The sequence below is a fragment of the Geospiza fortis genome, unplaced genomic scaffold (assembly GCF_000277835.1).
Source record: "Geospiza fortis unplaced genomic scaffold, GeoFor_1.0 scaffold41, whole genome shotgun sequence".
NCBI lineage: Eukaryota > Metazoa > Chordata > Aves > Passeriformes > Thraupidae > Geospiza > Geospiza fortis.
In genome coordinates this window covers 1,855,199-1,878,510 of record NW_005054299.1, presented here as the reverse complement: position 1 = coordinate 1,878,510, position 23,312 = coordinate 1,855,199, and the positions used below count along the sequence as shown (strand labels likewise).

Below are 23,312 nucleotides of genomic sequence, written 5' to 3'. Positions count from 1 at the left end.
TCATAAAAGTGAAACATGCTTTCACATAGACATAAGATATATTTTCTAAATAGTAACTTATACACACATACACACACACCTGCACTGAAAACTTTTTCCTTTGCTTAGTTCAAGACAAGTACTGAGAAACAGTATCAGACTCTTTCTTCTGCAGAGGGATGTCAGAATATTTAAAAAGAGTAAACATACACTCAGGGAGCAGTGGCACCAAGTCTTCCAGTTCCATTATGCACCCATAATGTCAGGGAACAAGCATAAGAACAACATGCTTTCTAAAAACCTCTCAGAACAGTGCACATGAGCTCACAAAAATGAGAACACCTACCAGTGCATTCTGGTTTCCTGACACCTTTTTTATGTTTCTTGCCGGCATTCCATGAAGATGACTGCATCTACTCTGGAAACCTACACAAAAAGTACAAGTTTGTGTAAGAATATTTTCTCTATCACAGAACCAATAAAATTCACCATTGCACACCAATCTATCAATATGAACTCTGTTAAACAAAACCATCTTATTAGACAACATTTTACTGGTGGAAACACAGAGCACAGGATGGGAAAAGTAAGAAAAAGAATAAATTGTCATGAAAATTGAAAATTCTGCAACTATTACTGCCATCCTGGATCTATGCACCATTGGCAGCACAAGCAGAACATAGCAGAACTATAGTAGAAAAGTGATTTTTGCATCACTTACAGCTTCCTTATCACTAGGAAACATTAAGTCTGGCCAATCTGCAGAGACCGAGTCCTCCAAAGCAATCCAAGCGTCTAGAGAATAATCCTCACAGAAGGATTCAATATATTCAGTGTAGTAGTTTAAAATTGATTTGACCACTGCTCAGATTTGTATCTGAATGGGAAAGAAGATCCTTGTGGCAGAGGAAGGTACAACAAAATTCTTTGGCAGCCAGCTGAGGTTTGACAACTTCAATCTGTGGACAAGAGTGTGTTCCTAGCTGTAAATACAATCCAACACTGGTAGAGCTTACCATCAGTTACACTGGATCCACAGTGGTGGGAAGTATTTTAGAAATAAAGAAAAAGGGTATTTTCTAAGTGACAATCTCAATCCATGCTCCAGAAGAACCCTTCCCTCTTCTATACAAACAACGTGGCCATAAAGCAAAGCAAATGGTCACATTAGTCTTTCCTGCCTTTAAATTAATGAACTTCTATAGAATTCTATATGTTATAGCAGAGGCCAGGAGCAAAATGGAACATCAGGTTTCATTTGAAATAACGTTGAAAAATTCTCAATGCAAACATTGAGAGAAATAAAAACAGCAGATCATCAAAATGAGCCATTTTCCACCTTCTGACTTTCCTAAAAATTTACTTTGAGTTATTTTTCTCTAATGATATCTTAAAAATTTAACAGTTCAAGGAAACAAACAGGTAACTCCAAGACTTGTACACATTTTACATATTTAATATAATCCACAGATATCTTTCTACTCAAGTGATTCTACAGCTTGCATTTGCTTGATTTGCTACTTACCTCTCCTCCCTGAGCGGGACATAAGAGGGAAAGTACCAGTTAAAATACTTTCAAAGACTGGGTCAGGCAGTTCTCTCTCCAGTTCTGTAGAGTCTTCTTGTTCCCACCATGGAATGACCCCTGTAATTCCACATGCTCCACCTGATTCGTTTTCATGAAACCAATCACTCTGCTCATCATCACCTGTGTGAGGGCAGGGTCCCAAAATCCCCAAAAAAGAGGGAGGAGCAGAGAAAATAAAAATCAGATGTTACCATCAATAAATACTCTGACAGGATTATTATTTCTTTCACTTTATAGCTGTATAACAATTACTGCTATATAGCAGTTTTATTTGGAAAATGTTTTTCAATAGCATGACAAACATTGCCATCAATGAAACATCATAAAATGTAATGCTTTAAAACCAATTTACAATAGTGAAAACAATAATAAACTAGTTAATCCTTTTGGCAATAACTGTGGGGAAATCCATTTAAGTTACTGCACTTTACATATTAACAAAAAAACAAACCTTAATCTCCTGCAGGGAATTAAAAGGTATAAAACTGAAACTGGTTCTTTGCAGCTGATAATGGTATATAATTAGCTTAATTTCATGATTTGTATGGCTAGTAAAAAGGGAAAACAATCATGAACAGATGTGACTAAATGAAGTTAATCTGATTAAGTTCATTTAGAAATAAGTTTTGAAAAAGTTGATTTTAAATGAAAACTGACAGTATCACATGATTGAGAATTATACTGCATTATAACACAAAATTGGTAATTTTTACTGACAATATTTATCTATGTAGAATTTAAAAACCTGGATTTAAATTAAGAAATAAGACAGGACTGAAAATACAAGACTGAAAATTTAATCTTAAAATTATCTCATAACCACACTGGCAACTAAGAAGAAATGTTTATGTTTGCTTTAAAACATGTTCTTTCATACACACCATCTAGTTTCAGAAGAACAGAAAACAGCTTCAAAAGACATGGGAAATTTCCTTTCCTCTACCCAAAACTTAGATTAGTTTTGGGTAGAGGAAAGGAAATAGATGTGCTATACATTTTATTCTACTTCAAACTATCCAAACCATGTTTCGTTATTTCTGCACGTAAATTGTTTAACCTTTCCATTTTTAATTGGAAATAAATTAAGCAAGATACAAATGTAAGATTTGTGAGACACAGATTTCAAGAATAAAAATGCATTTGTGGAAACTTTCATTGTCACTCAAAGCCACAGTGGGGAAATACAAATGATGAAAACCAAAGCCAAAATTTAATGAAAAATAAAATCCAACACACTTTCTCCAAATAAACTGTTGCAATATAAATAATATTCGAGATCAAGCACAACTGAAAATGTCTGTAAACATTCAATCAGAACAAGTACTTCTAGAAAATATAGAATAATTAAAGCCTTCATTGGTCACTTGCAGGTGAAATTGGATCCTTACACCTTTAATGATCACTACTAAAAGCAAAATTAGCAGAGGCTACAGAACAGGAACTTTTAGATGGAGGAAAGGGAAAACAAAGGTGAGAAGAGATACATAGGTCAAAAAAAGATTTAAATTTCTTTGCATTCCTGAAGCATTTCTGCCTGCTCTCCCTATTCACTCTAATCCTCATTTATAGCTATGACATTTCACAGAGGCATTCACCATTAATTCCATCCTCATTTTGTTAAAGCCAGGTATGGGCTTTTTGGAGGAACTCTAAGAATACTTAATAGGGACACTGGTGGTGGCGGAAGGAGAACCACACCTTTTAATTATATTGGTCTGTGGTTCAGAGCTAAGGTTGAAATTTGTTTGATTTTCCAAACCTTTATGTTTGATTCCAAAACTTTGTTTGATTTTCCACTTTTTCCACACTTTCCAAACTTTTCTTTGTTAAACTTCGTCTCTATATTTTGTCATGAGAGCTCCAGATGCCTTCACTAACAAGAAATACTATCAGGAGCTCAAAAGTCGTCTTCTTACTCATAATTCATCCATGGAGATAAGTACAGAATTCTGAAATGGGGGTTCCATGATGAGTTCAGGGACAGAAGCTGTAAGAGGCAGGCAATGCAGTCTTGGAAGAAAGCTACAATTTCAGACTGGGTTGGTGGAATGTACAATAAGGCAAAGAGCAGCTATGGAAGGAAACTGATATCTTTGCTATATACCCAATAGAAGTTCTTGGGGAAAAAAATGAAATTACTTTTCCTTTTTGTGCAACAGGAATATTAGTATGTCAAAGAATCTTAATTTTTATACTATTATACACTTCCCTAAGCACTTCTGTTGCTTACAGCCAAAGGCAGACCTCAGATCTGAACCTCTTAGTCTTTTTCCACATGACAGCAACATCCAGATATACTTGGTTTTTAGCTTCCTTGTCTGTGAAATTAAACAACTCTGAATCCTCTGAATATTTTAAATCATATTATCACCTTGAGGCAAGTGTAAGCTTATTACTACTATTCTTATCCAGGTGACACCACTCACAGGTATTTTGCTTACCAGTTGTTTCACCTTGAAGGGATGCCACTTCCAGAGCCAGGGAAGACCACTGCATTTAATCCATTCCCTACCTCATACATATAGGCAATAAAACACAGAGGCCTCCCCACTCATAGAGTTTGGTAACCAAACACTTGGATTTTATCCTGCTTTAATTTGCACCTCTCAAAAGGCAGCACAGTATTCATAGCAAATGTGATCTTAGGAATACTAAAAGCTGAAAACAGTATTTTTGACTTCCAAAGATTCACTACACTGTCCTTTCCTCCTAGGATGCTGATTCAGCACAGGACTACAGCAAATTATGATATTTTTCCAAGGTACAGGAAAGGTAGAAAAACCACCAGATCTCCAAAAGTAGAGCCCATATATCCTCCTAAACACATTTCTAAAATACATCAAACTTGTTTATGTGTAAGGTTAATGCTTCAAGGAATTACTTCAATGCAATTTACATTGAATTATAACTGTGCTGATCAGTAAAATAAAGTCAATTTGAGGCCTCAGAAATGTCAACTTCAATCCTAAAATTTCCAGGCCGATTTCTGGCTTAACACACTTTTTTTGGTTATTTTTAGGCCATCCCCTCCCTCCAATTACTGTTTCCCTAAAGTTCACTCCGTATTATTATGTCTACATATTTATCTAACTATTGCTCCCATGTTAAATTCCTTGCCTTCTTCTTTAAGAAGTTTAGAAAATTATTTTATATGAGCTTCTGGTGGTTTTTCTATGGACAAAGACACCTTCTGCATCACTATCACTTTCATGTTTAGAAAAACTATACCCAAATCTTACTTTAGCTAAAGCAGTGCAGTTTTACAACAAACTTTCCACTGCACATTAAGAGAGAGTCTTACCTCCCTTTCTATTTTATTACAAAATGGCCAGATCAGGCTCACCAGCAGCCAATATATGTGCTTGCCTAGAACAATCACAACACACATTGAGAGGTTACTGTGAAAAGTTTGGCATCGATGTCCTACAAACACCATGCAGTACTGCGCTGCTCCGTTATCCACCAACCCGCACACAGAACAAGAGCACAGGGTCTGTGAATACCCTGGGATTTCAGAGTCATTTCCAGGACCAGTGTATCTCTTTCTAGGTAAAAAAAACCCCCACTGCTAACAGCTGTAATAATCATTTAGAAATATCAGGATATTCACTGTAACACATCCCAGGAGTTTCAGGAAAACAGAAATTGAAGTTATCCCTTCACAGAGGAACACTGCATCTTGCTCCTTGCGCTTTACAGAACCACCTTGACAAAAGATATACATATAAAAGCTACGCTATAGAAATATTTAGGATTTCAACTACTCAGGTCATATGCAACAACTTCATCTTATTTCTTTTCCATCTGTGAAAACTATAAACTTATTTGCCACAACAGTTCAAACCTGGTATGATTTCACTTTGCATTGCACACTCCAATTCTTTTCTATATGGAGAAACACACCCTGTCACCTGCAGCTACATGTAGTACAAGGTCCAAATTAGTTCCTCACTAGAATTCTTCTACTGAATCAGTACTGGGTCATCTTCATAAAGGACACAGTAATGAATATATGTTTAATGGTAAAATAATGAACAGCTATCTTAAAACGCTTAGCCACATCCACAGTGGAACTCTGACATTCTCTGACCTTCTCCAATTTTAACTGTTTAACACTTTATTAACATAATATTCCTTCCTACTTGCTTAAATCTTAAAGGACATTTCAAGTGCTGCATGCCATGATTTAAGAAGTCTTAAGCCAACTTTGAACTTCCCCAAGTGTACAAGTACAGATGAACCAGGAACACACAGTATGTTTTCTCTGCTATACCCAAGCTATAAAGGTCATTAAAGAACATCCTTGCAATTTAACTATTTCTTCACCCAGAACAGGGTATCATCCACTAGTCTCTGAATAACAATAGTTTTGTTAACATTGTGTTGAAAGCTTAACTTGTGAAGTGTCGTTGACCTGTGCAGTGCCTTGAAACAGCAGGAGATTGTACTAGTTAGGCCTATCACAGAGTTGCTATTTTATGCTGCAATGCATAACTAGATATTTCGGTTCAAGATTCTTGTAAAATTTTCCTACACCAGGCATAACACTGCTTATTGTTGAAGTTTTTAATAATTGCAAAACAGCCAAGAAAATACAACCTGGAACATAAGGAAAAAAGAGAAAAAAAAAGGGAAGTCATGAGGATTTCTCATACATAAGCTTCAGCTGCTGCTTAGGTCTTTCAATTACTTTGTTGGCAGATTCTTCTACCTCCATACTTAAGAGCTTGATAGAAAAAATACTGTTATTCTATCTATTAAATCTTACCCCTAAAATGCCCAATTTGAAAACCTCTGAAGAAAATACAACCCATAAAAAGTCACTTGAGGTTTGTTAATAGTTCAGCAGCTACCTTCTTCCCTGACAGTACCATCACAAAACATTATCTTTAAGCTTTTGCTGACTAACTCTTCAGGGTTTGCAATGTTTCACAGAATAAAATTTGCCACACTGGGCCTGACAAAATTTAGCATCAATTACTTCTGCCAGAAGGAATTACCATAGTGGACAGAGCATAACAAGAGAGCTGCTTGTGCCCTGTCACATGACCTAATGTAAGCACTTGGGTAACTTGGAAAAGGAGGGCAAACAAGGATGGGCTCAGATGAGAGCTTCATGGGAACCAAACAAATCAAAGCAAGCTGGAAGACTAGAACAGAGAAAGGAAAAGAGTACAGAAGTCGTAAAAAATGTTAGATGGTACAAGCACATATTAGGAGTTGAAGAGAGGATTTTCAAGTCTCAACAATTTTCTCTTATCATAGCAATTGATGAGAATTAAAATGTATCTAGAACTACCCCAATTAAAGCTACACTTGGTTTTCTTTAATCAAATTATAAAAATTGAAACTCTTATAAGATTCTGTCCACAGAAGATTAGGTACTGTAACAAAATTTATTTCCATATCCTTTCTGAAAAATTTTGGAAAATATTAAAGGTCATAAGATCAGGCACTCCAAAGTTCATCATTAAATACTCAACTATTTATTTAACTGGTCAAATGCTCCAAGAAATTGCTGCTTTAGTCACTTTCCTAGAATGTGTGCCCCAAAGGATGAATTTGGGAATTATTTAAAGTTTTATAGATATTATTTGTCTGCAATAAATGAGATGTGGTTCTTGATCTCAGAAACACAAAACAAACAAATGCTGCCCAGAAGAAAAGGAACTCTTGTCCATTGCTACCCCAACTTGTAAGTAATGGCAGGCACATCATTTAAACCAAGTACTTCACCAGGCAACATTAATAAATCTCTGGTTCTCCACTTGACTTAGCAGAAACCTGAAGTCAGAAGTGCAGAAAATTTGAACTACAAATGAGGTCAAGATGCTGATGCTCTGAACATAGATATATAGAGATGTTAAAGATTAGATAGATATAGATATAGATATATAGATATAGATACATAGATATAGATATCCTGGAGGAGGGACACTGGTTAGACAGAAATTAGACTCTAGCTTTAAAACTACAAAATTAAACCAGCAATTTCTTCCCTGAATATATTTTCATCCTGTCCTCTTCCAGCTTTGCTAATCACACCTAGGCTTTTCCTTTGCTTCTATCAGACTGACTTTCTCCCTCCTTCATTCTTGTAAATTTTGTATGTGTCTCAGTTCAGCTACAAATTAACTCACAGAGATAAAATAATCTCACCTCAATTAAGGAGAGTACAAATTACAAGTATTTACTATTGGGAGGAATAAGCATTATTAGAAAATCAACAATTTTGGTTTTGAAGTAGGATCTCTGATAGTACTTTCATAGAAAAGTCTCACAAAACCAAAGCTATAATGTAGATTTAGGCATCTGAGTTCCACTGTGAAGCTAACAGTCTTCTGATCATACTCACAAAATTATTAGTTCAAAGGAGAGATTGAAAAAATAATGTTTTGTCATGACAATATCCTTTTAAGGTTTATTTTTATTTGTGTTTCAGAATACATTTTGAGGTCTAATGCTTTCTACTTGAAAATTGAAAACTGAAACGAGATTCAAATATCAGACAAAACTAAGAACTACAACTTTAATGAATCAACGCTAAAAAAGTAACACCATACCACTGAAAAAACACAGTTGGTCACTGTTCCCTCCTGTTTTCTCTTCCCACAAAATATATAAGAAAACCAGAAAGCAATATGTTTTCAGCCATATTATTCAAAGATTTAAATAATACAGTTCAGGATTTAAGGATAAAAATATTTATAGAAATATATCAGAAAGGTACTGGAAAAACATGTGCAATTAGGAAGTGTGATAGGTCATCTTACATATAAATGTAGAGAACAAGTGCTTTAAAAATTCCAAGTCAGAAGAAAAATTCAAATTGGGAAGTAAAAGCAAATCTTAAAGACTTAATGCATTGTAGCACTGAACATAAATCAACCTAAATAAATCTAAATTTTCAAAGAGAACCTAAACTCTTAAAAAAACATGAGTTAGCACAACTGAAATCAGATACTCAGGCTGGGAAGTACAGTTTGTGTAGCACAAGTTACCATTGAACAAGGAAGGTAACACTTCTGTTTTAAGTAGGAAAAAACCTTTCTCTATTGAAGATAATCCCAACCCCCAAAAAACCAGATGGAATTAGAAATTAAAAAAAAAGAAAAAGCCCCAAATGTTCCTTTAACCTAGTTTTGTGGAATGGGTCAGGATTTAATTTCTTGCACACACTCAAGCAGTCTTTGGCAAACTGCGTAAGTTTGCCAAAATACCCTCTGTTACCACTAACTTAAAATTTCCAACAGAAAAGCAAGTCTTAAATACTTGAGAGACTATTTTTTGTCTCATTTTTGTATTCTGTCAGAGATAGCAAGTTCCTACTCCATCATAGCATAATATAGGTAAACATGTTGCAATAAAGACTAAAGCTGATAAAAAACCCAACCTTTTACTTCCATCCTCAATAGTTTTATCACAGAAAAACATGTGAAAACATTATGCGTACTAAAACAAAAGTTTCAATCTTCCATGCATTTTAGATTAAAGAAATTTCTTTCAGAAGGAAGATGTTAAACAGCTTAAATCTCAGTCTTAGACTGCAGAAAAAGTAGTTTGTTTGAAATTACTTTGAAATAACTTTTCAAACAAACTAGTGAATAAAAAAGAACTATTAAAAAACCCTACCAGTTTGGAGGAAAAAAAAGAAAAAATCCATCTCAAGAATAGCATGAGAAACAGTACTACAATCAGAGTCCTCTCAGAAAATTGGAGGAACTAAGCCATTAATATAGATGATTTTTAGGAGATGCTCAAGTTTTTAGTAACTTTATCATATAACAGAGGCTGTTTCTCAACATAGCTTTTGACTAAGTCATGTAGTCAAGACACCCTCTGTTAACATTAAAAAAAAAACAAAACAGAAAGCAAGCTATAGTTCCACTCAGTAAAACAGTAATAGAAACTGAAATACAATAATTAACCTATGAAATAACTTGTAACGCTTACAGAATTTCAACTGATGTGGTTTGAGGGGTGGAGAAGGGAAAGATTGTTTCAATACCTTGTCTTCCCTCATCATTGGTAAACAAACCAGCATCACTGCTGCTCAGACTGCTGGATTCACTGTAATAAGAGAAAGAGAGAAACAGATCAAAAGAACAATTGATCTTTCAGTCGTAAAATTTTAAGGAGACAAGGCTGTGCTCAGATTGAACTTAAGCCCAACAGAGATCGGAGAGAAAATAGGATGATTTTTTTTAATCAAACTGCAAATATCCCAGTTCCATTAACTACAAAGCGTATTATTTTTGGCACATAAAACCATAGGAATCTAATGGTACCCTGACAGTAAGCCAGATGTGACTGCAACAAGGTGCTGACACAATTGATGCATTTTATTATCTCCTTCCATCAAATGCTCACTGCTCCCTTCTTATACTGTGCAATTCAGCTTGATCCTGGAACACCACTGCTCAATAAAATAGGAAAAGTCTCAATCAAAAGCAGCCTAAGCCTTTCCTTCAGCACATGAAATATAAGAGTCTGAAAATCGAATTACCTTTCTGAACATCATTTGCAAATATTCTGGTAAAGATACTGCTTAAGATTTCATGACATTCTACTCAGGGAGAACAGAAAAAGTTTGTAACAAAGGTAACCAATTAAATCAAAACAAAGGTCACCCTGAAGAAAATAAGTATGATTCAGGATCATCAACAACAACATAAAAAAACAAGGCACAGTTTACTTTGCTATGACTTCCAGCATGGTCTTAAAATTAGAATGTGTGTATACAACATGCACACACATCTCTAAATGTAAAGGCATGAGCAGGTATTTAGTTCTTTGCTGTATGCACATTGTTACATACAATAACCCACGTGTTCCTAAACAGTAAATCAGACTGGTCTTTTAATAACACAGATAGCACCTTGTTGAGTTTCATATGAAAGGACTTTTCTGTAAACCCTTTATTTCACTTTTTGTCAAGAAAGTAGCTATGTTATGAAAGTAATATTCTCACCAAAATTTTTATCACATGTTACTTAGTTTGAGATGTAGAACAACTTGAAAAAAAACCCCAAACACTTCAGCACAAAAATTCAAGTACATTTTATATATACTATGGCTACTCTTGATGTGCCCATACAAGTCACTCACAAGAACTTTATGTCTATTTACCTTTGTATACTCATTCATATTACAATTTGCATGCTGTCCTATACCTGAAATCAACTATTTCCAATTATTTTTATTTTTAATACTAAATTATTTTTATCTTTATATCAAATAACTAGTACACTTGAGGAAATTATTTCCTTTTAAATTCTAATTTCTTACAAAAGCAAGTATCAGGTTTTTTAATATATTAATTATTCATATGAATACATGAACTATATAAAATTCATCTAATTCATATTTAATTATAAGCATATACATTTGTTTTTAGTATCTTCCTTTGGGAAGTATCCCAACAGGATTTGAAACACAATATTATATATAAATATATATATACATACATAGCTCTGTGTTTAATGATTAAGTTGCCTTAATCTTTGCTGTATCTTAGGCTTATCCAAATTCTTGATGCATAAGCAACACTCACACTATATCTTATACATAATAGAATTAGAACATACTTAAGCACTTGCACAATTGCCCTAAACAGAAGTAAGCTGACATGCATGCATGAAGAATGGAATCATCTTTTGAGGGACACCAAGACTTGAACTTTCTAATATAGGAAGTCCTAGTAATGCCCTTTTAGCAAACATCCCATCCTCACTTTAATTAGAACACAAATGGCTTTACTGTCCCTAGATTTCATTGTGCACAATTTTACATCATCCATTTAAAAGGAAACAACATCCTTTCTTCATAGGTGCTTCTTATAGGTGCACTTATTGTTTAATTGCATGTTTTAAAATAAAGTCAGGAAATCCTTTCAACCCTGATATTTCAGCCAATTTCCCAACCAAAATTTCCAACTTTGAGAACCGTCTCCATCACTTTTTTAAGTAAGATATTTAAATTGTGAAAAAAATCTCAGTGAAGGACTAGTCAGTGCATAAAAACATAACCACTTGAAATTTTTGAAAAAATTCTAAAAAAAAATTAAGAATTCAAACTAACACTGGCATATCCACGGCAGCCACAGTGTTCACTCTCCTCAGACCACAGTCCCACTGGGCAGGGATTACAGCTGAGATAACTGCTAGATGGCAGTCATTTCACTGAATAAATTCAAAACCTCTGGAATTAATACATCAATAGATAAGTACATGAAACTGCTGTGATGGAATATATTTGCAGTTTTAATATAATTTTGCAGAGTATACTGCTTATTCCTTTGCTTTGTAATGAGAATACCGCTCCCAGTAAGACTTCAATGAAAACAGAAAAACCCATAGGTTCCTTTTAGTCCTATAAAATAGCGTGTGCAAGCAAAAATTTGGAAGAACAGCTAAGCTATCCAAAAAGCTTTCACATCCTTATTTCTGTATTTCTGGAAATAAAGAAGAAATGCTTGTAATTTGCAGTTCCTATGACTAACGAGTGCCTGGTGCCTTGGTTTTATATGAGACATGGGAGCTTTGTGCTGACCCCAGGACCTGACCAGCTCCTGTTTTCCCCCTAGCCACAGTGGGTGGTGCCTCCGAGCTTCATTGCTGCCTCTCTTTCAAAACAGGCAATTGAAATTTCACCTCTCTTTAGTCACTTCAAACACAAACAAGCACCAAAGCCTGTGGAAATTAAATAGCCCCCAGAACATCACACACTGCCGAATTTGGCTGAAACTGACCAAAAGCTGTACACTGAGGATAAAATGGATAAGCTCTGATCACAAAAATCTCATTTCCAGTGCTTAAAACAATCCTCCCAGGAATTCATCTTTGGGATCATTTAGATGCTGACACTTCAAGAGTTTGAAGACTCCTCTTCCAACTTCAGAATCATGCACTTAAAATCTGGTGTTTGGTGTCTGGACACCCACATACAGAGATAAAAGACTGCCAAAGAAGTGCCATTTAATATTTTTAATGTGCACTTCCAAAACGTGTTATTTTCAAATAATGTCATGTATACACTGAAAACTTTTGACTGGTTTTAGAGCCAATCAATTCAACTCCCATTAAAAATTATCAGCTTTGTTTTGTTTCTAAAAAACAAACTTCTAAAAAATTAGTCCTATTTTTAAGAATTACTGAACTATTGCACTGAATACTACTGCACACATTACTGCATACAAAACAAAAGCAACTTTGTATACTTTTTATTCTTCCTTTTCCAGCAAGCGCTCCTGAAGTGCAAGTGTTATCCAAGATGCTTTGTTAGCTCTTTGTATCTTGTACAATCCCATCTTCCCTCTTAAAATCTAAGCTTTCACTTTCAGAACAGACTTTTCTTAAGAGTTTGCTGGTTCTTTCAAATTCTTCTAGCTAAATGATCTCTAATAAAGGAACCATTGCATCTAAGTAAAGTTAGATTAAAAAAGTTAAAATTATGCACACATGAAATATTCTGATACTGTATCACCTGAGAACTTTAGATAAGGCAGATTTCTAACCACACTATGAAATGCAAGTTTTCTAATTCAGTGATTTCAAAGCTTTCTGGTACAGCTGACCATTGAAAGAAAATCAGTAGAATGACAGACCATCTCAACTGTGTGTATGAGCAGAAAACCCTATGAAGATGAGAATGGTTTTAAAGACTATTTACTGGGGCCATATACAAGCATTTGGAATATGACTTGAAAAAAGCAGCATTTGGGGCAACAAAACATCAAGTATTTTGAAGAGGAAGATCAACTTTTAAAACATAACGTTTCTTTTGAGAAAGAAGATTCAGACTGACCTGATTAGTTTGGTTCTTGGAGTCTAAAAGAGAATATCCTTATTGAACACTCTTCTCTCCATCCAAAAATTAGCTATAGAACTTTTGAGTTGAGGAACAGACTCCAACTATTGCCAAAGAAAAGACAAGTTTTCTAAAGGCTTCCTAACAGCACAGACTCCAACTTGCATGTCAAAGGGAGATGCCTACACTGGCTGCTCTGAAGGATGAGTTCTGCTCTAGTAATTAACATGTAAGGAAAAATGTTTAAGGCTTGGGATTTATTCAGCTCCTCCAGCTGCTTCTTGTTCACAGGTGAGGGACAGAGCTAGTACATAACAGAAAGACTTAGGACTTTTCTGACCATTACTGGAGTTAGTCACTTACCAATGCTGCTGTTATTACAGCAATCTGACTGCTCTGGTCAAAACCACACTCTGCACCTCAGTTCTATCTGTCCAGTAAGGAAAAGGCTTAAGAGTTTATACATAAATTCCTACAAAGAAAACAGGGACAACCAGTGCCGTCAAGGAACTGATCAAAATTATATCTTTCAAGATGTGTCTGTCTTGCTGACACTTCTGCATTCAGAACCTGGCATGCGGAATAAACAAAACCAGCCTTACCAGGCCCTGAAGTTAACATCCCCTGTGTACGGTGGAAAAATGACTTATACCTTACTGTGTTGTCAAAATAATACTTTGGAAACAATTACCACTGTAGTATGACTGTTGTCTGGAATGGATGGATGAGGTGTACTGCCAAAGGGTCATCATTCCTCCATTTTTCTAATGGTAAGCTCAGGTGTTTCTGAACTGTAAATTGGTTTTTGCATTTCGTAAATAATGTATATCCTTGGCAACCTGCAGACTTTTTATGCCCATGACACACCAGAACATACTGTCTAAATGGTGACTCTAAACACTGACAACCCTTCTGACAAATAGAGATAACAATCAAAGCCCCAATGTCTAGAATTTGGAAAAACACTAAATTCTTATTGGATAACTGTTACCAGCTGAAATATCCAGAAAAACCTGTGTCATTCATACGTGTATTTTGTCACTCTTGATCTTGAAACAATTAGAACATATTATTTCATTAAACTGTTTTCTTGGTTATTCCTCTGCTACATCACTATTTTATGCAGAATTCCTTAACTTGATCAACTAATACATAAAAAATAGTAGATGTAAAAAAATAAGAGTAACTTGTTAAAACAGATACTACTTATGCTAGAAATTAAACTCTGGAATCAACAAAAAATCTAAAGATTCTCAATACAAGGAACAGTAATAAATGCAAACAAATATTAACCAAAGTTTCTGTAAAAAGAAAAAGGAAGAATAACCTGTCACTCATGTTCTCATCTGAGCCTTTTTGCTCCTCATATTCCATTTTGTCCTTATTTGCTTGATTCACTTCTTCATTTTCTATAACTACTCCTTCATCCAAGACTTCTGGACCTTGTCGAGCAGCAGATACTTTTCTTTTTTTCACTTTGCTCTTGGAAAACTCCTGGTGCTGGTATGATTTATTGTTATTGTCCATTTCTTGATCTCTGCTGTTATCCTGCTGTTGAGTTATTGTCAGTGCATTAGAGACTTCTGATGGCAGATCTATCGCCATGCGTTTTACCTTTCTCCTCCTGCGCAAAGTTCTGTTTCCCAAACTGTCCACAGCCAAATCTGGTTCGTGCCACAAAGGTCTTTTGCCTCTAATGTTATTTAAGTTTGAGGAAGGCCTACGTTTAGCAACCAACAGCTGGTCATCAGAATCACTGTGGTCTTTCTTGGTAGCATGATTCTCCCTGTAGTCTTTGTTTGATTCCTCCAAACTGGAATCGGAGCCTTCGCTTAGGCAGTGCCCAGTCTCCCAGGGGTGATGGGTGGTAAATGAACGTCTTTTCCGTCCCCTCCTTTTCCTTGCCTGTCTCTTTAGAAGACAAGACACGCTTCGAGAATGATCTCCAGTATCAGCAAAACCTCCTCTGGCTTGCTCTGAACTTTCTTCCAGTGCCGAGACCAGATCATGAACCAGCTCCTCCATAGTCCTACTGAAATGCCTATAGATTTCAAAGGAAAAAAAAACACACAAGAAAACAACAAATTAATTAAAAGTGCTAAGCATAAACTACAACAACTTCATAGGGCAAAATAATTTTAGACACTTTAGGCAAAGTAGAATAATCTTTATAGGATGGCCATTGACTCTTTCTGCCAAGAGACAAAACCTTCCCAACCAGTCCTACAAAATTTGAAGCAAACCAGCATAAGTTCCTTTTAAAAGGTATATTCCCAAACTTCTGTCTTGGAAAGAAAAGGCAGCCAGGGGCTTCCCCCATTGGTTCGTGGCCTCACTGCTATTGTTTGGTTTTAACCAATTTCATCACACTTGACTGTCAGGGATTCCACATGGCAAGAGCATCAACAGTGAGCATTCACTCTAACTGCAGGTAGGGAACACATTTTAAATTTAAGAATGGGAAATGAAATACATAATATTCTCCCTGATGTATAATAATGACTTCTGCTTAAGACTTTTATTATGATAAAATATTTTTAAGGATGATTATCTCTTAATGTTGCCTAAATGCTAAAATGAAGTTAAGACAGCAATTCTTGGATAATATGACTTATTTCCTACTAGCAAATAAGTCTGTCCTTCCAAATGGCTGACATCTGTTTGATTTTTAAAAAATAGTGATTCAATGAAGTTTTATTGGGTTAAGAGAATACCCAGCTACAGGTAATTCTAGAGTATTGAATGTAAAGTTTCCTATCACATGTAGGCACTTGCATCCATGGAATCCCATGCTTGCATAAGGAAAAAAATTCCTAAAGACACAGTGTCAAATTAAGGCCTTCATGTTTTGGTTCTTCCTCTTCAAATTTCACTAGCATTTAGCATGTCTTTAACTCAGTATGCTTCAGTAAGATCACCCATGCATTACATGAATGTAATTACAAAAACATTAAATGATTGCTGCAGAACTCTAATCCTTCTCTGAAGGCTGAAAACCTTCTCCATATACACAGCAATCAGACTCATATCAAAACATCAGAAGACCCCTTTCCTTGAGGTAAAGCAAAGAATAATTTTCACGCTTGCTACTACATTGCACAAACTGATACATATGGAAGACATTGTACATTCAGTAAATTACCCAGAGCACATTTAAAAGCAAGACTCTCCACTTCGTTTTACAATATAAATGGCTGGAGGAACCTATAATAACAAGTTTTCTACACATACTCAGTGGTGCTGCGGAGAAAATCTAGACAGATCACAGACAGCTTCCCTTTGCCACTCAGCACAAACTCCAACATCAAAGGTACTAATGGTGATGGCTCAATGGGCAGTCTTAAATATTAACTGAGGAAATGAAGAACATGTTTAAGAAGAAATCCAAATGCTCATGAAATATCTTACCTAAAGAAGTTACATATTCTCCTTTTAAACCATTTTCAGAAATAATTACTTTAAACATTTTAATTGCAGGAACAATAAAAGCACAGAAAGTGGTAGAAATACAAGTTTATTTTGAATTCTCAAAACTGCTGTGTCACTTGCATTATTTCCCATACCTCTTTTCCTGTCCTCATGTAACCTCTAGTCATATTACTCCTTCTTAATGTTTTCTTTGGCTCTTAGTACAGCAGAATTATATCGTCTTGTAAATGGTGAGACAGCTCAGGAAAAGTGTGACGCTTTCTCCTTAATCCATTTGGTTCACAAGATGCTTAAACAGAGGCACTACCCCATGTTTCCCCATGGCTGTAGCTGCAGTGGGAGGGCACTCACCCCTCCAGCCCTCCTGTTAGATCCCCATGAGGACAGGCAATCCCCAGAGGCGCACATATCAGAAGTGACATGCCCGAGAGATGTAAGGGGCTTTTCTGCACTCATTTTACAGAAGCCATAACACCTCAACAGACAAATGGCAGCACATTTGGGTTAGTGTGAGACACCAATTCCCTCAAACACCTGCCCAGCCCTTCCTGCCACACACTTTTGCATCTATGGCAAACTGACGGAAGTGGAGGTGCACTAAAACATGAACTTGTAGGCTTAAACCCAGATTTAGCTCTCCAAATCAACAGATTTCTGCTAACCTGCCAGAATATGAACTAACTTATATAAATCTCTCGCAGCCCATTCTCTTAGTGATCTTGCAGCACAAAGCAAAAGGGCAAGAGAAGACAGTGACACTAATGCCTTGCACCATAATTTATGATTAATTCCTTCAATTCAGTATCCCTAATCTGTATGGATAACTATGTCACTAAAATCAATGTAGCTCCTAGAGTGGACATACCAATTTACTCCAGATAATGGCACGAGTATGGTGGTTTAAATTGCCTTAGTTGCAAAATACTTCAAGATCAAACACAATACATCCAGTTCTGAGATCTATACCTGAATGAAACCTGCCCTGAATTCCTCCCAAAATACTGCAGTATACATGGTTTCAGATCAAAAGATGAAACTCAAGAAAAGTGAACATCCCTCAAGTGTTTTGAAGTAAAGGGATAACAAGATTCTTAGATGACTCTGAGCAGTAAAGGGACTTCACTTCCAGCAAACTATGACTTTGAATATTATGCATTACTGCAATTAATCTTTTCTACTGAATATCAAGTCTATTCATTGAAACTCCTGAATTAAGATTTGTACAGAGCAAATTATTATTTGCCCTAAAAACTGCAGCCATGGTCCCATGTATAATATAAATGTATCATAACTGCATCACCTCCTACACAGATCAGACAAATTAATATTTTAATTATTTCAACATGCCTCCTTAGGATGATTACAATAATTACTTGATCAATTTGGGACAATGCAAGCTTCTTTGCAATAGATTGAGAATGCAAATACAAACCACTTCAGCTTTCTATTCACATTCCACTTTCAACATGCCAGTGGTCCACATTAAAAGACCTTCTCCTGAAAACCCAAAAAATCTCTTTTGCCTAATTTTATTGGTGCTCTCATTTCTCCTGCTATAATTGAAGAAAAAAAACCCCAAAGGTAGCAGCAGCCAGATAGATTTCAGATTAACTGTTCTATCTCCAAAAACTCAGGAGCACATTTCTATTATAGCATTATTTATCAGACAAACTCAGTTTTGAAACCAGCTGTCAAGCCTATGAAGCAATTTTAATCATTGCTGCAGATGGGACTGTAACAAAAATATTTGCATTTGAAACAAGTTGAAAAATAACTACAAAAAGTATTGAGGACATTACCCGTGAGTATCAGCAGTGTTCAGTAAGATAAGAAATTTCAAAGGTTGTAACAATGAATGTAGAACAACATATTGAGGTACATAAAATATTAAGATGAGCCACAGTTTAGCACGACTCACATAAGGCTATAAAAATGCTGTTACAGCAACAGCCCACAGCTAGCAATAAACTGTAATGTCCTCACTAGGAGAGGATCCTACTTTACTACAAGAAAATCTAGTTTGCCTACACTGACCTTTACATTTATCTGAAGCAATTTTAATGTAGTTCACCAGAGGCTGACCCATTTCCTCTCTAACCCTTACCAGAACAGACCATATAAGTCCTGTTTGCAGGGAAAGCACAACTGCTTTCACCTGCTCCAAAACAGATCACAGCTTCTGTTCAGTATAAATACTCAAACTGAAAATCCAAATGGAAATAATGGGCACTCACTTCTTCAGTGAAAATTAGGAATCATTTGTGTTCACCTCACACCTAAAGCACATAACAATGGAGAGCTCTGATTGCTCACAAAATATTTAACAAACACACACTGATGGAAAAGTTAATTTAGTTGCACAACTCTTAAGAGGCATTACATCTTGCCAAACCCACAGATGAATTTACATTTACTTTCTAGTTCTATATGTTTTCCTGTTAAACAGGACAGGGGCTTCTTGCAGCTAAATTCATGCTGCATCTGTGCTTCATCAATTCCAAAAAGAACCATGAGTTTTGCTTCCCTCACAAACCACCTTGGTCACAAGCTAAAAGCACAAGAGAAATCAAATAGTTCCTTCAACCCTGGGATTAAAAAACCCAACTTCCAATAATCTTTTCCCATACAGACTCTTTGATGTCTCAGCTGTACCCACGGAGTACCTGTATCTTCAGTAGGTACTAATTTGAATCCCATTTCTCCACCTCAGAAGTTATTTTCACAAAGCCCTAGAAGCACTGATTTTGAGAGCTCTGCTTTATTAATGAGCATGACTGAAATTTGGATTGAAGAGGTGAAAGTATTTGGAAGAGAGCAGCACATGATAAATCTCACTGCTTTACTTGAAGAATTTACAGATTCAAAAAAGAGAACTATCATGGCTCTTGGGACACACAAAGGGGGAAGCAAAACAAAGCAACATAATTAAGTAAAAAATTATTAAAAAGTTGGCAAGAGACTATGGTAGATTATGAAATCACTGATAAACCTCTGTTACACAGAAGTTTATGTTTCCCTTCTTCCTAGGTAACAAGATGAGGAAATTGCCTCAAGCTTCACCAGGGGAAGTTTAGAAAAATTTTATATTAGGAAAAATTTCTTCATTACAAAGAAAAAAATTAGGAAAGAATGGTCAGGTATTGAACCAAACTGCCCAGAGAAGTGGTGGAAGCCCTGGTGAAAGTGTTCAAAAACCATGTGGATGTGGCACCTAAGGACAAGGTTTAGTGGTGAATGTGGCAGTGCTGTGGTAACAGACTCTGCCTCAGAGGTCTTTCCAAACTTAATGATTCTATGAGCAGAAACTGAAGCTGTGCCTAGACTATTTAAACTTCCTGTCATTAAAAAGCCATCACTAAGAGGAGGACAAAGCATCCAGTTCCACATCCACACCTAGTTATATCCTTTGGCACTATCTGCTGGACCACCAGGTATGTAAAGCCATCCTTTCCACCCTATATCAACCACCACTGCAGGGAATAAGAGCTACCTGTATTTACTTGCCACACCTGATGCAGAAACAAGACGTGGAAAAGTTGGGAGGGTGTGTTTCAAATGTCCCTGGTTGTCAGAAAGGGTTAAGGTAATAATAACTAGAGTTTGTGAAGACAAACTGAGAAATAAGAAGAGGAGAGATTGAGAGGAAAGTTAATGTCTTTACAAACAATTTTACAGGTGAAGGTGTGGATGCTAACATCTTTGAAAAGGGGCTTAATGTCTCTACTAACTGTGGGCAGCAGGTTCCTTGCAGAGCCCAGGCAGCTTGGCTCCTGAAACAAACAAGTGGGGGTCTGCACAAGCCCAAGTTTCTGAACTTTGGGGTAAAATAGTAGGTTCAAGGGGGGAATATGTGGTCGGCAGTTTGGGAAGGCTGTACTTTCCTAGTGCCTCAGACAATGGGGAAAGGAAGGGGGCAAAGGAATTGAGGATATAAGGAGGCTGCACCCTCCAAAACCTCTAGAAAATGCCATGGGTGTGTGCCCCGGTGGACACATTTTTTTCTCTCTCTCTTTATTCGAATGAAGTTGCAGGACTCCTCTGTCTCCTTTGTGGACATAAGCCACTGGCATTTGTGGATTTTCCTGACACGAGGAAGAACCTCCTTACTGTGCAGGGCACCAAGCACTGGAACAGGCTGACCACAGAGAGTGTGGAGTCTCCCTCACCGGGGGTATTGAAGAACCATCTGGACACAATCCTGTGCCCCGTGCTCTGGATGACCTAGCTTGAGCAGGGAGGTTGGACCAGATGACCACTTCTGTCATTCTGTCCTATACAATATAAAGTATTTCAGGAATTATGGAATTTTATCACCTATTATACTGCTGATCCCCCTAAAAATTAAGACCAGGCTAACTTGCAGTAATTACATCTGACTCTTCTGAAACTGCTGCTTATCTCAGAAGGCACAACAATAAATACTATCAGTCTACCCATATTAAACAGTGAAAAAGTGTTCAGTACAGAGCAATAGCATACAGTCAGAAAGATGCTGACATGAACTACATTTAACAAGGCTCTAACACAAATGAATTGGTCAGCCAGAAATGAGATTTGGAGCAATTTATCATGAGAGGGAGCAATTCTTGCAATCCCATTGCTGCCATTTACTGATATGCTTGCCCTTTTCAGAAGTATGACTTCATTAATTAATTGCCAAGGTGCCAAACCACATGACCTGTCAAATCATGGCCATACACTAAAGCACCACAGTCATTATCAAAAGAATCAGAGTGCCCAGCAAGTATCAAACTGCAAACTATTCTTAAATTGCCATGTGAACTCACAATTAAAAAAATTCTGCTTTGAAGGAGCTTTACCACCCAAAGTGAAAAATTTTACTCTGTGGATGTTCTGAACCTCTTTAGGATCTTAATGTCTTTAGAAAGCACAAGTTCTTAATTTTCTACATCAAATATTAGACACTGTAAAAAGTATTTTCCTGCATCCCACTCAAACAGGCCTCCTTTAACAGACAGCTTCTGAAATAACTTGTGTAGAAAAATAAGAGAGCAGCTCCGAGGAGTGGTCAGATTTTTAACGAACAAAATTTCAATATTTTCCTCTGTAGTGAACTCCTCTGAGCAGTGTACTAGCATAAGTAATATCATTACTGTATGATGACAATTACAGAAAAATATGCCTACACCTCATGCTGCTGAGGGCTACTCTAGAAGCCTCTGGAACTAAATTAGTTTATGTAGACACAAAATAATAAAATTTGAAGACAAATGACAGGTCAAATGAATAGTGAAGACTGACAGAACACAGATATGTGTTTGGAATGTCTCAGGCAATGTTTCCACTGTATGCAGCATTAACACTGAAATAAAAATACTTGTGCCACTGGAGTATACCTTGTTCTCTGAAACATTCTGAATTACACAAACAGAAATTGTTATATTTACACCAGGCAAATTTGGATGCTTAGCAACACCAGAAAACTTGTTCTAGCAAATAATTAGCAGATGGGCAAATAAAATCTCTCTTTGACAGTTTTCTCACTTAGAAAAACACAGAAAAAATACCCATAGGAGAAAAAAATGGTGGTATCAGCAAAAGTGGAGGAGAAATGAAGCACTAAACCTTTCCCTCCCCCCTTCCTCCCCATCCCCAGAAAAGAACAAAGAAAAAGATGAAAGGAAATCTATTTCAAGTCTATTTCAGCTGGGAAATCTACCAGCAGGTATCTGTGCAGGTAACATGGCCTCTAAAAGATGTTATCAACCTTTGGAAAAAACACCCCAAACAAAACCCCATCACAATCCTCCTTGCTCCCATTAATAAGTGAAACAAGAGAAAAGCTACATACACCAGTCGATACCAAATATGTCACAAGATACCAAAGATTTCGGGAAAAAAATGAAATGTTTCCAGCTGGTTGCTTGGAACATCTTGCTTCCATCAAGTCTCTCCACTACCAGTCTTTATATCTGCACAGCCTAACAGAATGGAGCTTTTCTATTTTGTTATTCCGCCTTCCTTCTTTACAGTGCTACAATAAAAAAAATTATGGTCTTTGAGGTTACTATGCTAGCATAAGGAATTACATAAAACAGTAAATCTAGGAACTTCTTTTGCAGGAGAACTACCCATACTTCCCCTGCTCGATGGCTATAGCAGCACTTGTTGATTCCTGGTTTGCAGCAGAAAAGCTTTAGAGGAGGAAACACACACCGCCTTGGACGCTCAGCTGCACACACTGCAAGGGCTTTAGGCCTTAGAGAGCCTACCACTACTGGAAAAGCACAAACAGACAGGAAAACCTAACTAAGCTTGGGACAAAAGTTTTGATTCATCTTTCGCCCACTCTCCGTTTCTCAACAAGGCGTGGAAGTTTCTTCCTGCAGCCCGCTGCTCGCTCACAAACACGTCCAGCCGCCGCGACACGGCAGTGGCACCTCTCGGAGCTCCAGCGCCGCGTCCCCGGGGGCCTGGGGCGGGCTCCATCACCTTCCCCCGGCGAAAGGGGCCGCAGCGGGGAGGGGAGGCCCGGCCCGAGCCCTCC

At 36.7% G+C, this 23,312-nt stretch overlaps 1 protein-coding gene across 1 annotated transcript in view; it reads right to left on the bottom strand.

The window, feature by feature from the left end:
• The window catches only part of GPATCH2 (G-patch domain containing 2), a 118,057-nt gene extending 94,803 nt beyond the window's left edge, over nucleotides 1-23,254 (bottom strand). The window contains exons 1-5 of the mRNA XM_005416150.2: nucleotides 23,115-23,254; nucleotides 14,703-15,416; nucleotides 9,576-9,637; nucleotides 1,505-1,687; nucleotides 326-405 (exon numbers count right to left, since the gene is read on the bottom strand). Coding sequence (XP_005416207.2) covers nucleotides 326-405; nucleotides 1,505-1,687; nucleotides 9,576-9,637; nucleotides 14,703-15,416; nucleotides 23,115-23,254 — 1,179 coding nt within the window. The remainder of the gene's footprint in view (nucleotides 1-325; nucleotides 406-1,504; nucleotides 1,688-9,575; nucleotides 9,638-14,702; nucleotides 15,417-23,114) is intronic.
• Between the last annotated feature and the right edge of the window lie 58 nt (nucleotides 23,255-23,312).